The sequence below is a fragment of the Doryrhamphus excisus genome, linkage group LG9 (assembly GCF_037039965.1).
Source record: "Doryrhamphus excisus strain RoL-2023G ecotype Guam linkage group LG9, RoL_Dexc_Guam_v1.1, whole genome shotgun sequence".
Taxonomy (NCBI): Eukaryota; Metazoa; Chordata; class Actinopteri; order Syngnathiformes; family Syngnathidae; genus Doryrhamphus; species Doryrhamphus excisus.
Genome location: NC_136365.1, coordinates 3,619,450 through 3,633,690, shown reverse-complemented (window position 1 = coordinate 3,633,690; position 14,241 = coordinate 3,619,450). Strand labels below are relative to the sequence as shown.

Here is a 14,241-nt window from a genome sequence, read left to right as displayed (position 1 = left end):
CAAACCAACAGGTTCTCTGAGGTCAGAGGAACATAATGGTATAGTGTACCATTGTAATAATGGTAATAATCGTACAGTGTACAGTATGTGCTGCTCCACCTCTTTAATTATTAGATCAAGGTTGTGTTTGCCCATTTCGTCCTGTACCGGTTTGAACCTCTCTGGTAAATAAAATAATGACAGTACTGATACAGTACATACCAGCAGCTACTCAAAGAAAATAAGAAGCAATCAAAGTAATAGTAATGTGTTTAAATCGTGTACTTTTGCTGTGGTGCTGCTTCTGAAATTACCCACAAAGGGATTTTTTTGACCAAGTGAAGTTATGTGTTTGATTCTCTACTTGGCATATCTGTGTGGAGTTTGCATGTTTCTCTGTGGGTGCATGAGTTTTCCGATCTACTCCCACATTCCAAAAACATGCTAGGTTAATAAGCGACTCCAAATTGTCCATAGGTATGAATGTGAGTGTGAATGGTTGTTTGTCTATATTTGCTCTGTGATTGGCTGCCGACCAGTCCAGGGTGTACCCCGCCTCCCGCCTGAAGACAGCGGGGATAGGCTACAGCATACCTGCGAATTTTACATTTTATTATCTTATACATATTTTGTCAATGAAACATTTCGCACTACTGCATGACAATGCTACAAAAAAGGCTTAGTGTTTCACTATAACTGAATCTGAATAACTGAATACTAGTACTGACGCACTGTGTCACTAAGCCAGAAAAATAGTACTTCGGTGTTAGCTCCGACGATCACAGTGTTGCTGTAGCTTGGTTAATATGCAAGTTATGTTATGTAAATGGAGCATTCTTTGCGTTTGTTTAATAGGGCTTTACAGGCGCAATAGGTGCTTCCCATTATGTGCATTGTTAGCAGCTTCGTGCTAGCTGCTTTTTTTTTTAACAGAAAGGGGAAAGATGCGTGTTCATGTCTCATATAGGGATTGTGGATGACAGGCAAAGTTTTCCTTTAAATACCTTATTTTATCTGGTTATATCTACTTTTGGGGGGGTAATACAAGTGTAAATGTGACTCAAGTTCATTTCAAGAAAGTTCTAATAATGTTAAAACTCATATTGAGAAGGCCGCACACATCTCACAGTCAGCTCTGGAACAAAATAACTGCAATAAGTGAAGGATTACTGTAGATTTACACCAACACTTTCTATCTGCAGAGCACAGCGTTCCTGGTGTGAATCACTTATCAATACATCATCAATAGCGGCTTTACAAGAACAACTTTATTTTGCTCTCCAAACAAAATAACAGCATCTATCATGTTTTTATTCATCCATGTATTCATCAATATGGTTGAGTGCAAATACAATTTTAGACAATATTATATGAAAACGCCAAATCTCATCAATCATATCATATAGTGTACGTGAAACACTTGCTTAGAAGACCAAATACATTAATAGTTTCCATGTAGATGTCGCCATCCTACTGAAATAAACAGTAGCAATCGATTGAAATATTCCAATAAGATAACAGTATCACCTTAAACTTCCAAATACCTTCTCAAATTGTTGTTTGTCCACCACCTGTCCAAAGTGCGTGGAGAAATACAAAGTCTTAGGAGTGCTGTATCGCTTCAGTTTTAGTATCCGCTCATTGAAAGAGTCCCCAGTGTCCCCAACAGTCATGACATCTGACACAGGCATGTAAATGTCATGACGCCCGCCCCAGAAAGTCAAGTGGGACACTTTGAGAGTGTTTTTTGTGGAATCCAGGTACATCATGCCCACCACCCTTTGGAAGAAGTAACTGGCCGCGTACAACATGACGCCGGCGAATAAAGCTACTCCCGTTGAGTAACTGACAAGAAAGAGAGGGGCTTCTCCCATGAGGTACATAAAGTATACCGGGGGCAGGATAACAACAGTGATGCCGGTTTGGAGTAATTTTAGCCTAGAGACAGCTCGGAGGAGCCTCATGTGAGGGAATTTGTAAAACATGTCAAATTTCTGTGTGGATAAATCTGAGTACCTCTTGTGAGCTGTGATTTGGGGGTTAAGGAACGCATGGCATCCATGGTGGAGGGGTAAGAGCCTGGATGAACCCGAAGACAACTGTCCACCTGTGAGCTGGCATGATCCTCTTATGTGGGACAGGATGTGGGACCTTAACCTTCCGGTTAACGCGGAACGGATCTGAATGGAAGCAAACAAAACAAAGTGATACTGACGTTCGGGTTTCATTGTGACACCTTTCCATATTAAACACACATAGTGTGATATGAGAATATTACGAAGAAAGTGCATTACAGAAATGTATATATACATGTATAAGTCTCTCACCATCCCCAGGAACACAATATACTGAAGTCGAATTAATAGGTCGTAATGTTCTTCGGTTCTTTTAAGAACGAACCTACAGCTGTCAGGACGAAACCGGAAATCTCACCACGAGCTCCCTTGTGTCATACACAGAAAACCCGGAAGTGTTCATCCTCTTGCCGCTGCATTGAAGAAACCAATGCAAAGGCTCCTACCGCCATCTACTGGTTGGAAGCATTACATGTTTTTAGAGGTCACAATTTGCTGGTCTTACATGACGTAAGCCGTTGCCTGTATAGTTTATACAGTATTAATTATTACCATTAGTTAGTCTTATCGGTGGCCTGTTCTGGTGCGAAGTAATTGAGAAAAAATGCAACAAAACAAAAGGACAACTGCGCACTTTATTCCATACCTTCTTCCATTGTCTAAAACGCCTGCTGGAGCCTATCCAAGCTGACTTTGGGTCTCACCAATCACATAAACAACCATTCACACTCACATTCATACATATGGACAATTTATCTAATTAACCTAAAATGCATATTTTTGGGATGTGACTGTGAGGCCTTGTTAGAAGAGCTGATTTCACAGACTCAACACAATTGAAAAGCTATTTATTTAATTTCCACCACTGTCTTCATAACTGTGCGCCCACTGGTATGTTTGTTTGTACATGTCTGGCTGTCTGTTCTTGACCTCAAACTGAAACAAACTTGGGTTCTGCAGCAGGACAATGACCCAAAACACACCGGAACGTCCACTCTGAATTGTAGAAGAAAAATAAAATGAAGATTTTGGAGTAGCCTACTCAAATTAATGACCTGAAGACTATTGAGATAATGTGGCATAATCTTGTGCTGAATTACAACAATCCTGCAAAGATGAGTGAGCCAAAATTCATCCACAGCGCTGGAAAACAAAAAAAAAAGGAGATTACAGACATTAAAGACAAAGAATGTGGAAGAATAGGGAATGGAGTTTCTTTTTTCCTCAAATGTGTTTTTTATTTTGTAGACTGATTCCACTGTAAGAGATATATTATATAATAACACTAGGTGGCGCCATACACCTCTAAGACATGGTTGTAGTCCGCCAACAAACAAAGAAGAAGACAGGGCTCATTCGCCCATTCTCGCGTCATCGGACCGTTTGGATCGGGGGGGGAACGACATGCTGCAGCTGGGCGATGAAGTTTCGCTCTACACCGTCGTCTTCGTGGTGGTTCTGCTGGCCACCCGTAGTCCGGTGTGGTCCAGCGTCTTGACGGGCTTCCTCTATCTCTTCATAGCCATGTTCCGCTTCCCGCAGCTTCCGGCTAGCCGAGCCCGCCAAGTGCTTCACCCGGCTGGGTCTGGCAAGGTGTCCGTGGTAGCGCACCGGGGCGGCGGACACGACGCGCCGGAGAACACTATCGCAGCCATCCGACAGGTGAGATAGGACGGTGTGTTGTGTAACATAGAACTGTAGTCGTTTATTCTCTTTAAAATATACACTACATTTGACATTGCCTCTGATTGGGTTGAATACAAGCCAGATATTAGCTATGACATGTATAAACATTGGGGGCAGTGTTGCTAGGTCTCGTGAGAGAAACAAGCTACTACCTCTCTGAAAACAAGACCATAACAGGGAATAATATAACTTTATAACCTTACTATAAAATAACCTTACTGCATGAATTCGGTTAAAAACTTTATAAAATTTACACGTTTTAACACACGTATGGTATGAAATTGGAAACTATTCAACCATTCTCATTGACAATACTCATTGACAATAAATTCATAAAATACTAAAAACTAAACTTAAATGTTAATGTGTCCATATCATTTATACGCATTTGGAATTATTTTATACGTGTAAAACTATAAAATTTTGTTTTGTGTTAACATTTTTCACTCTACAGCAGATGACATCAAAGACTAGCAAAGTAGCTAAGGATGCTAAGGTAGCAAGGATGCTAACAAGTTTGTGATGAAAACACATAAAAGAGAACACAGCTGCACTCACGCAGCATATTAACATGGAAATGTACGCAAACAGAGGCAACATTTTAGTGTACATTTTCAACAGTAACCTATAAGCTGATCAGGGGCGTACGCTAACTGAGGTTCCACTGTATTGGATGTCATAGAACGGGAACATTGGTGCTTGTTGTAATGTTGGGAAATAGGAAAGTAAATCTTCCAATGTGCAACCTTAAAGTGATACAGTCAAACATAAATAAAAAAAAACAACAAAAGGCTCACAACAATGAATGTGAGTGTGAATAGTTGTTTGTCTCTATGTAGCCTGCGATTGGCTGGCTCGGTCTCGCCCGAAGTCAGGTGGTATAGGCTCCAGCATGCCGCTGTGACCCTAATGAGGATAAGCGGTATAGAAAATGGATGTATGTATGTTTCCGGTTTGTATGCAATGACAGTAATAGATTTGGGACAGCACTACATTGTCAAAATTAGCACCCTCAAGAACTATGAATGCAGTGTACAAATACGGTGAAGTGAATTGAATGATGTTCATATGCCTGCAGGTAAAAATGTAGTACTAGTCATGATATTTTTTGAGGGGTATGACTTACACAAGTGACGTTTTGTGCTCAAGTCCTGTTCGTTGTTGTATGTGTCCTGTACTAGGCAAGCAAGAATGGGGCCACAGGAGTAGAACTGGACCTGGAGTTCTCTGCAGACGGAGTTCCAATCCTGATGCATGACGAGAGTGTGGATCGAACCACAAATGGATCAGGACCTCTCAGCCAAATAAGATTTGCTGACTTGGGGAAGCTGGATGCAGCTGCCAAACACCGACTCAGGTAGAGTTACATCTTTTTGGCATCCCTTCCTAGTGTTTCGTATATATTTATACTTCAAACTCGGTGAGAGACCACTGTGTTCTTTTTGTATGTCACAAAATGGCGATGCACAAACAGGCTGAAATTGACATCAGGTCATGTTTTTTTACTTAAAAAGCAAAACATGCTTTGAAAGTGGATGCTATGAAAATTATTGATATGGCATGAGAGCACCAAGCCTCCTGACTAATATATTTGTTTTGGTTTTTTTAGGGACAGGTTTGCTGGGGAGAAGATCCCCACACTGGAGCAGGCTGTAGAAGAATGCCTCAAACTACAGCTCACCATATACTTTGACGTGAAAGGCCATCCAGATGAGGTGCAACAAAAGTGATTTTAACTACAATAGACAATCGTCATGTATTTACAGCAGCACATTTGTCACATATTTAGTGCCGCTTTAGCTTGTTGTTTTTGACTCAGCACATTTTTGTCAGTAAGGAATGCAAAGCAGCAAATGGTTGTTTTTCCAGACTGTAACATTCTTGAGTTCCAGAGTGTTTGTATAGGACTGACCTATAATAACCATGCGCCTGCGTGTCCCATTGCTTTCCAGGCAGCTGCAGCTCTGTCAGCTTTGCATAAGAAGCACCCAGCCCTGTACAACAGCAGCATCATCTGCTCCTTCGAGCCCAAGGTCATCTACAAGGTGAAGAGGGCCTGGGAGCGTGAATCTACCTGTGTGGGAATCAAGGGAGCTTAGCTTCACTAAGAATCACATGTTAAGCCTGCAGGACAAGTAACAAGTAATGTCAGTTTTACAAAAACAACTCAGTCAACTAAAGCGCCTTTGATATGTTCACATTTGTTCACAAATTCTAGTGTTCATTCTAGTGATATGCGGTCATTAACGTATTGTTAATGCTATAGCTAAAGCGTCAAGGAGGTCTTACAATATCATGCCACGTCTATATTAGCTTTTCGACGTGAGGAATACAGCTAAAATGTTAACATGCTAACAGTTAGCATGCTAGCACCATAAGTGCTGAGAAAGCATTCCTACATCATACCATGTGTATATATAGGCCTTGAAACAGGAGTAAAATAGCCAAAATTCCGAAGTGCTAACAGTTAGCATGGTGGCACCTAGCAAGATAGCATCAAGTGGCGAAGTGCCAAGGCAGTTCCATAGTGTCCATACATCATGCCATGTGTGTATTTTTTATTAGATGTGCATAAAAAAGTCAAAATGCTAACAGTTAGCATGGTAGCATCTAGCAAGAAAGCACCAAGTCTAAAAAGTGTTAAGGCAGTCCCATAGTGTCCCTACATCATGCCATGTGTGTATTTGCCTTTAGACATGAATAAATTTGCTAAAATGCTAACGGTTATCATGCTAGCACCTAGCAAGAGAGCCTCAAGGACCAAAAGTGCCAAGGCTGTCCTATAACCTCCGTGTATCAGCCTTTTTTTCAGCCTCCTAGATAGCCTAGCTTAAACGACTTGGCATATTTTGGCCTACATTGAATTGGTTTTAGTGTGTTTCAACAGTTTGGACACCCCCAACTTGGACTTCAGGCAATGCCTTTTATCTCCCCAAAATGTTGCCATTCTTCTTCTGTCTATTTCAGATGAGGCAGACTGACCCACAAGTAGTCACTGCGTTGACCCATAGGCCATGGAGCCTGAGTCGCTTCGGCGATGGCTCCGCGCGTTACTCCTCACTATGGAAACACCACTGGCTGACATTAATGGATATCGTGTTGGATTGGGCGCACCATCACGTGCTGTGGAGGCTCTGTGGCATTTCGGCCTTCCTGGTGCAGAAGAACTTTGTCTCACCGTGAGTTTGTGCAGCTCAATCTATATATGCTCTCATCCTAGCCATAATTGAGTGTCGCGTTATCATTTGCTCTGCTCTTCTGCAGGGACTATGTGCAATACTGGAGCCAAAGAGGGGTGGAGGTGGTCGCCTGGACGGTAAACACAGGAGTGGAGAAGCAACACTACCAAGAGTTGCTGAAAGTCAGCTACATCACGGACAGTCTTGTGGAGGACTGTGAACCTCACTACTGACACTCCAACACCCACTGGGGCCATTCTTTTAGTATGCACAACATGGCTTTGTGCTTGTATTATAAACATGTGATGATAGCCGGGGGGGAAGCCACTACCTCCCATTTGGCCAGCAGCATTAAATGAAGGCAAATATCTACAATGAAACCTCAATTCGATACTTAGCTTTGATGTTTAGAATTTCGATTTGAATAGAACTCTTCGTATACTCACTAAAGACGACTTGAAATGTATTTTCAACTACCTGAATGTTGCCTCAGCCTCACGGTCTATTGACGAACCACTTGTAGTGTGTTTGTACAAGATGACCTCTTGGGAGCATTTGCAAAATAAATGCACGTACAAGCCAAACACCCTTCTGACATAACACTCAGACTACTGCTCTTGGCTCGTGGCCTCAGGTGAGTGACCCACATAGTAGAGTTCATTGTGGTGGATCTCACTCTGGATAAGCCTGTCTGAGCCGCTTCTTGACCAGGCTACACTTTAGCGTCAGTGCAAAGATTGACGACCCACAGATGACCCTTGTTTCCTTTCCCCCGGTTAATCTGGAAATAACCTACTGTGTGTTTATACATTATGTGTATATGCTGTATAAATTGTGTAAAACAAATCTCTGCATGTTGATAAATAAATGTTATAATATACTTGTATGTGCCGTCATAACCAGTCTTTTTATTAAAATTGTAGGATGTGACTTTGGAGGTTATTAGTTTCCAAACCACAATTTAAATAATCTTGAGTCTAAGGCTGTTAGTTTAATAGGTGAAAGGTAAGTTCCCACCCCGCCCCCTTAAAAAAAAGAAGAGTCTGAGGGGCGTGAAGTGATGTCACAGAGTGGGGGTTGCCCAGCCGATCCATACAAAGAGCGACTCTTACACCGGAAATTGACTTTTCACTCCAAAATAAAAGTCAATTATGAGCATCATTTTAACACTTTCTCTCGGATAAAAGAACAAACCGGACTGTAAGTGAAGCCCCCCCCCACCCCATAAACGTATACATATGCTAAATGACTACATAGCTATTGTCGTATTTGTAGCTTAACAAATAGCATACAAGTAGTAACCTGGTAAAAGCTACTTGAATTAGTTGTTACATTATTGTGAAATCGCAAACAGGAAGTTATTTAAATAATACCAACTGACTTGACGCCGGGTCGGGGAAACACGATCGTGGTGGAAATAAAGTGAGCCGTGTCCTTGTGCCCAGTCACACAGCAGCGGAACTGCAAACAGCACCGGTGATCCAACCGGACGGAGGAGGCGAGGTATTCCGCCGTTGCGTCGCTGTCCTTGGACGACACGAAGTGCGCTTTAACCCAGTGGGTGGGTGATCCCCTGCACGTGAAGACACTTTCTCCTTGGATGACCTACACGCCACGGGGAGAACACCTTGCCGCCGGTTTGGAGGGGCTGGGAGCGTGTTCACGCAGCTGGGCAACAAGTCCACCCCCCCACGCATAACACTTCGGCTTGACCCGTGGTGACGTTTCACCACGGTGGTGAAGTTTGAGTGGACACCTTTCCGGAGCTTGGACACTTCACAGTGGTGTTGGCACATGATGTACACAATCACCAGAGGGCCCAGCAAACTAGTTACACAACGGAGGACGACAGGTGAGAGCCAGCTCGAGACCGCGCGTGCGTGTGTGTGTTGTTGCCTAAAGTATGATGATGATGATGATGCAAAGTGACGTCACATGGTTCTACAACGTGTGCTTTTCACTTGCCGTAGGTCCCACGCAACAAATCGACAGCAAATTAGCCGAGTTGAAGCTAAAGCCGACAACGTGGCTCACGTCCAAGTAAGTATTTCTTCCTTGGCGCGTGGGCTCCAATTTACAGGGCACGTGCGCCACGCTACTACGTCACATTTCCGTGGCATTTGTACTACTCAAACAGTGTGGTGGTTTCACGGTCTGTCCTGGCAGTCGTTCACCCGGGACTTGCAGTACTAGCAAGTTCCCTGTTTTGACATGTTTATGTCTTTGTTTCATTGATGTTTTCTTTTGCCAAAAGTTCACTCTTCTGTGGTCCTTGAAAGCACCACAGTTTTCTACTACACTACGATTTTCTTGGGCGCTGCCACAACCTAATAAATTCACCAAAGTAGAACGCACAAATCTATACCTTTGGCACTCTATCTTCGCTAGATTTGATGCAAGTCGCTTTTTTGAAAGAGTACTTATGACGTGTGTTTATGTTACGCGCTAACAATGGATCTGCGCGATTGATAGCGCTGCGCCCGAGATGGATCCACGATCGATGGTATATTACTGCGCCCGGGTTTGGATGTGTGTAGTTTGTTTAGATGCCTACAGATGGCAGCGCTGAGCGTAGTTACTTAGAAGAATCAACAAGAAGTCGATGCATCGGGCGGCACGGCGGTCGAGTGGTTAGCGTGCAGACCTCACAGCTAGGAGACCGGGGTTCAATTCCACCCTCGGGCATCTCTGTGTGGAGTTTGCATGTTCTCCCCGTGCATGCGTGGGTTTTCTCCGGTTTCCTCCCACATTCCAAAAACATGCTAGGTTAATTGGCGACTCCAAATTGTCCATAGGTATGAATGTGAGTGTGAATGGTTGTTTGTCTATATGTGCCCTGTGATTGGCTGGCGACCAGTCCAAAAAATGAATGAATGATTAATTGTCAAGCAGTTCACTTTGTTACCGTTCTCGGTGGGGGGAGTGTGAACCCTAACCCCAAACCCTAACCCTGTCATTGTATGCAATTAGCAGATCAACTATTGTCATTATATCATCAGCGCAGTGTCAAAGCATCGGTCTCCAGCGCAAGGCAGTTATATCCATCGTGGGCGCAGAAATCGATCGATTTGTGCGCTAACGATGGATCCATCTCGGGCGCTATCGATCAATTGATCGCGCAGATCCATCGTTGGCGCGTAATATTTACAGACACAGTCACCCAGTCAGTCCCATAGTAATGTGTTTGAGGGTGAGCAGGTAGCACCAAATGTTTTTTGTTGTGACGTTGACGCAAGTGTCTCACCTCGCAGTACTCCACCCCCGAAGATCGTGTTCAACCGCCTCAATGGGAAGCGTTACCACAGTGCATCCACGCAGAAGGCCGACAGCCCAGCTGAGGGATTCACACCTGCACATGAGGAGAACGTGAAATTTGTTTATGAAGGTAAGACCAAGAGGCCTGCACTGCAAAAGTTTTATACAGTTTTTAACCACTCCTATCCAGACTTCACTTGTCTTTATCCTCTCTCTTGTTGAATCCATTTCCACAGTGAAAGTAATTCATTCATGAATGTTGACAAAGTAGAGCCATAAGCGGAGCACATCAAAGCCATGTTGAGAACCACAATAAAAGATAATGCATATGAAGGTCTTGGAAGAGATGATAAGATTCAGTGCATGTTTACTCTACCGCACTGGCACACAACAAGGTGCAGTTCATGTATAATCCTGATAAAAAAGGCTGCTCATTAAGCCAAGTTGTTCACTCATACAGCGCAAGGTCAGAGTTCAATGTGTTTGCAAAAAAAAAAAAGGTAACTTATTAGAGATTTACAAAGACCGGTGTTGATCACAGATCAACGTGCAGCTACATATTAACACTTGTTTATGCTGCAGGAATACATCTCTCCATAGTGAAGCCGTAGACATTTAAATGTGTTTATTAAAGCTTAACCCATGTGTCCTTATGCATTTGCCGTGCAACTCACAGCCTTGTGGAAATGAGTAACCCTGAGGATGTTTGTGTGTGTGTGTGTCAAATTGTAGACACACTGCTATGACCAGCCTCAAGCAGATTGCAGCCGCACACTTTGGATTCAATATGTTCATTTTCAAGATGCATGTTGTTATTAACAAGTATTCTAATTTTGCATTGTATTTTTAATGTGGCATTTCCACCTCATTTTGTCATCTAACACCTAGAAATGTTTCATTCACATGTCAATGTCAAATAAACATATCATTGAATGAATACCATATCAAAACTGACCATTATCTTTGTAAAGGCACCCTGTGTCAAGATCTTTTGAAAGGCTTTTATCAACTCAATTCTAGTAGATTTTCTTGTTTTATGTCAGGGGTCAGCAACCTGCGGCTCCAGAGCCGCATGTGGCTCTTCAGCTTCTTTGTTGTGGCTCCCTTTGCAATGTTTGAATATTTTTTAACACCCGAGTGGGGAAAATGCATGTGTTTGTAATGAGTTTAAAAAAATCCAACTTTGTGTGAGACCATGAATGCATCCTGACTGAGTTCTGACAGCAGACAGGATGCTATTCAGTTCTCTCTCACACAAGTAAACATGAAGGAAAATAAGTAATACTTTACTATGGGCTGCACGGCGTACGAGTGGTTAGCGCGCAGGCCTCACAACTAGAAGACCCGAGTTCAATTCCACCCTGAGTTTGCATGTTCTCCCCGTGCATGTGTGGGTTTTCTCCGGGTACTCCGGTTTCCTCCCACATTCCAAAAACATGCTCGGTTAATTAGCGACTCCAAATTGTCCATAGGTATGAATGTGAGTGTGAATGGTTGTTTGTCTATATGTGCCCTGTGATTGGCTGGGCACCACTGAATGGTGAAGTAATACTTTCCCAGAACTACTTGATAATTCCAAAAAATATATTAGAGATCATTTTTTTAAAAAACTGGTGCATGGGAACTTGTTTGCCAGAGTAAACAAATCAGGTAAGTTTACTGTACTTTACACATATATTTATGTAAGTTTATCTCCAATACTAGCAAGAGTACTCCAACTCGTCTTTTGTTATCTGAACTACTTTGATACCCCCTAATTGTTTTAAACATACTATGTTTTGCGGCTCCAGGTTATTTTTCTTTAGTGTGCAAGGGGGTAAAATGGCTCTTTTCATAGTAAAGGTTGCCGACCCCTGTTTTATGTACTCTAGTCTGTACTACCACATAGTATCCATACTAGTAACCTAGTATCAAACAAGTCAATTCTGCATCACATTTGTATCAGAGGTTTGCAAGACAGCCACCCATCCATTTTCTGTGCCGCTTATCCTCACAAGGGTCGTGGGTATGCTGGAACCTATCCCGGCAAGAGGCGGGGTACACCCTGGACTGGTCGCCAGCCAATCACAGGGCACATATAGACAAACAACCATTCACACTCACATTCATACCTATTGACAATTTGGAGTCGCTAATTAACCTAGCATGTTTTTGGAATGTGGGAGAATATGCAAGCTCCACACAGAGATGCCCGAGCGCGGAATCGAACCAGGGTCTCCTAGCTGTGTGGCCTGCATGCTAACCACTTGGTTCAAGACATGCATTTTTAATTGTCATACTCTTTGATGAATACATGTACACTGATGTTCAGTCATGTGATGCTTATTTTTAATATATTCTCAAAAAAAGCCAAATTTGACCGATCACCCAGTGCACTAATACTAACTGCTAACAACTAAAATGGTCCTTGACTGAAGGTCCCACACATCCAAAAACCTTGATTCTTATCCAAGCATGAAAGTCTCAGTCCATGCTGACAACTAACCACTGTAGTCACATGCAAGCCTGACTATATTAAGTAAACTCTTCAACTAGTATGTGTTATTTTTTTTCATAATGAAGTAATCTGTGTTTTCCCCCAGCGTGGCAGGAGGTGGAGCAGAAGCTGGGAGATGGAGACGTTGGGAAGTCGATGGCCAGCCAAGGACCCATTCAATACACTGAGAAGACCCCCAGTACTGCCATGAAAAGTAAATACTTGCCTTGATTCACTCCAATAATGTGTTTTGCTTGTTTTCTATTTTTAAATGGGCACCTTACTGTAAGTAGAGTTTTGGTATTAGATCTTAAGACTAAATTAAGTCTTAAGTCACTCAGGAAGGACATATAAAATAGGGCAATAAATGCATTCATTTTCTACCGTTTATCCTCACGAGGGTCGCGGGGGTGCTGGAGCCTATCCCAGCTGACATCCATTCACACTCAAATTCATACCTATGGACAATTTGGAGTCACCAATTAACCTAGCATGTTTTTGGAATGTGGGAGGAAACCGGAGTAACACAGAGAAACTGCATAACCTGACGACATGTACTGGATTCATGACCTTTCACCTCATTGATCTCAAGGACCTTTGATTGGATGGTGACAACCAATGTGTTGAGTTGAATGTTTGAACCTCCGTGATTATTTGCAAGCTATTGAAAAAAAAAATCTGATTCTCGTGATAATGTAGGTTTTAAAATGTGGCTGGAGTAGAGGAACATGCGGATTTGAGCTCACTATCATGTCAATGAACATGGAGAAACATGAGATTGGTTCTAAAATGCAAGCCGAGTGCTGACATAAATGAAGGCCAAGTCTATGAACACTGGCTGTTAAGTCACTGAAACCCTGAAATTAGTCCTTAGCAATTGAGGGACTTAGTTTTTCCCCAATGCATGCCATTTTTTGTCAGTTTTTGTGAAAAAAACAAAGATTTTTGGGGGTGGGTTGCAGCCCTTCATGCTTTTACATTGAGTACAGAATTTGACTGTCGAAGTAGAGCCCTAACATCCATATAGTAACGGGATATATTACCTTGTTTCCACACAGACTTTGTCCCCATCGACTTGGAGGAATGGTGGGCTCAGCGCTTCCTTGCAAACATCGCAGGCCTGTCGTGACTGCGTTGAGATGAGATGGGGGAAACATATCGATGCTCCACCAGCGTAGGAACCACAAGGGTCAGGAAGGGGCTCCAGGATGTGCTCCGTGTGTAGAATCATCTGCCCTTCGGAACTTGATCTGATGCCTGGAGCTTTATGCTGCTTTAGGGAATACCGAGCGCACAAAAAAAAAAAAAAAAAAAAAAAGCCCTGATGATGTGTTGCTGCAAAAGGCTGCTTTCTCTCTACTTGAATAACACATTTGATTGAAATTGTGAAATTATTTTTTCCTTAAGAGCTTCCCTCGTTCCTCAAGTGTGCTTCACCGTGTACTCTGGCTCATCTTTGGATATGAATCTACTGAAGAGCAAAAATAAAATGTTTTTCAGAACTTTGTCACGTTTGGCATGTTCATAGTGCCAAAATCAACAACAACAGTGGAACTCATAATTCAACTTAGTATTTCTTTGCATTGTTTAC

At 42.6% G+C, this 14,241-nt stretch overlaps 3 protein-coding genes across 3 annotated transcripts; 2 read left to right on the top strand and 1 right to left on the bottom strand.

Annotated features, from left to right (window-relative positions):
- Window positions 1-1,099: 1,099 nt before the first annotated feature.
- Window positions 1,100-2,443, bottom strand: tmem186 (transmembrane protein 186). Its single transcript, XM_058079264.2, has 2 exons — window positions 2,307-2,443; window positions 1,100-2,159 (listed from the first exon to the last, which is right to left on the bottom strand). Exons 1-2 carry the CDS (start codon window positions 2,307-2,309, stop codon window positions 1,503-1,505), a joined length of 660 nt encoding a protein of 219 aa, XP_057935247.2. The 5' UTR covers window positions 2,310-2,443; the 3' UTR covers window positions 1,100-1,502.
- Window positions 2,444-3,391: 948 nt separating this feature from the next.
- gde1 (glycerophosphodiester phosphodiesterase 1) lies at window positions 3,392-7,840 on the top strand. Its single transcript, XM_058085902.2, has 6 exons — window positions 3,392-3,716; window positions 4,922-5,097; window positions 5,350-5,455; window positions 5,693-5,785; window positions 6,708-6,919; window positions 7,005-7,840. The coding sequence occupies exons 1-6, from the start codon at window positions 3,459-3,461 to the stop codon at window positions 7,150-7,152; spliced, it is 993 nt and encodes a 330-aa protein (XP_057941885.2). The 5' UTR covers window positions 3,392-3,458; the 3' UTR covers window positions 7,153-7,840.
- A 468-nt stretch (window positions 7,841-8,308) lies between these two features.
- mcrip2 (MAPK regulated corepressor interacting protein 2) lies at window positions 8,309-14,156 on the top strand. The gene is made up of 5 exons (XM_058085915.2): window positions 8,309-8,771; window positions 8,890-8,959; window positions 10,171-10,304; window positions 12,757-12,864; window positions 13,709-14,156. Exons 1-5 carry the CDS (start codon window positions 8,714-8,716, stop codon window positions 13,777-13,779), a joined length of 441 nt encoding a protein of 146 aa, XP_057941898.2. The 5' UTR covers window positions 8,309-8,713; the 3' UTR covers window positions 13,780-14,156.
- The last annotated feature ends 85 nt before the right edge of the window (window positions 14,157-14,241 follow it).

Excerpts from the sequence above, each read along its gene's own strand:
- gde1 (XM_058085902.2), top strand. The coding sequence starts at position 3,459 with ATGCTGCAGCTGGGCGATGAAGTTTCGCTCTACACCGTCGTCTTCGTG. Across the intron at positions 3,717-4,921 it reads CTATCGCAGCCATCCGACAG|GCAAGCAAGAATGGGGCCAC; the intron begins GTGAGATAGGAC and ends GTCCTGTACTAG. Across the intron at positions 5,786-6,707 it reads AGCCCAAGGTCATCTACAAG|ATGAGGCAGACTGACCCACA; the intron begins GTGAAGAGGGCC and ends TGTCTATTTCAG.
- mcrip2 (XM_058085915.2), top strand. The coding sequence starts at position 8,714 with ATGATGTACACAATCACCAGAGGGCCCAGCAAACTAGTTACACAACGG. Across the intron at positions 8,960-10,170 it reads ACAACGTGGCTCACGTCCAA|TACTCCACCCCCGAAGATCG; the intron begins GTAAGTATTTCT and ends CTCACCTCGCAG. Across the intron at positions 10,305-12,756 it reads CGTGAAATTTGTTTATGAAG|CGTGGCAGGAGGTGGAGCAG; the intron begins GTAAGACCAAGA and ends GTTTTCCCCCAG.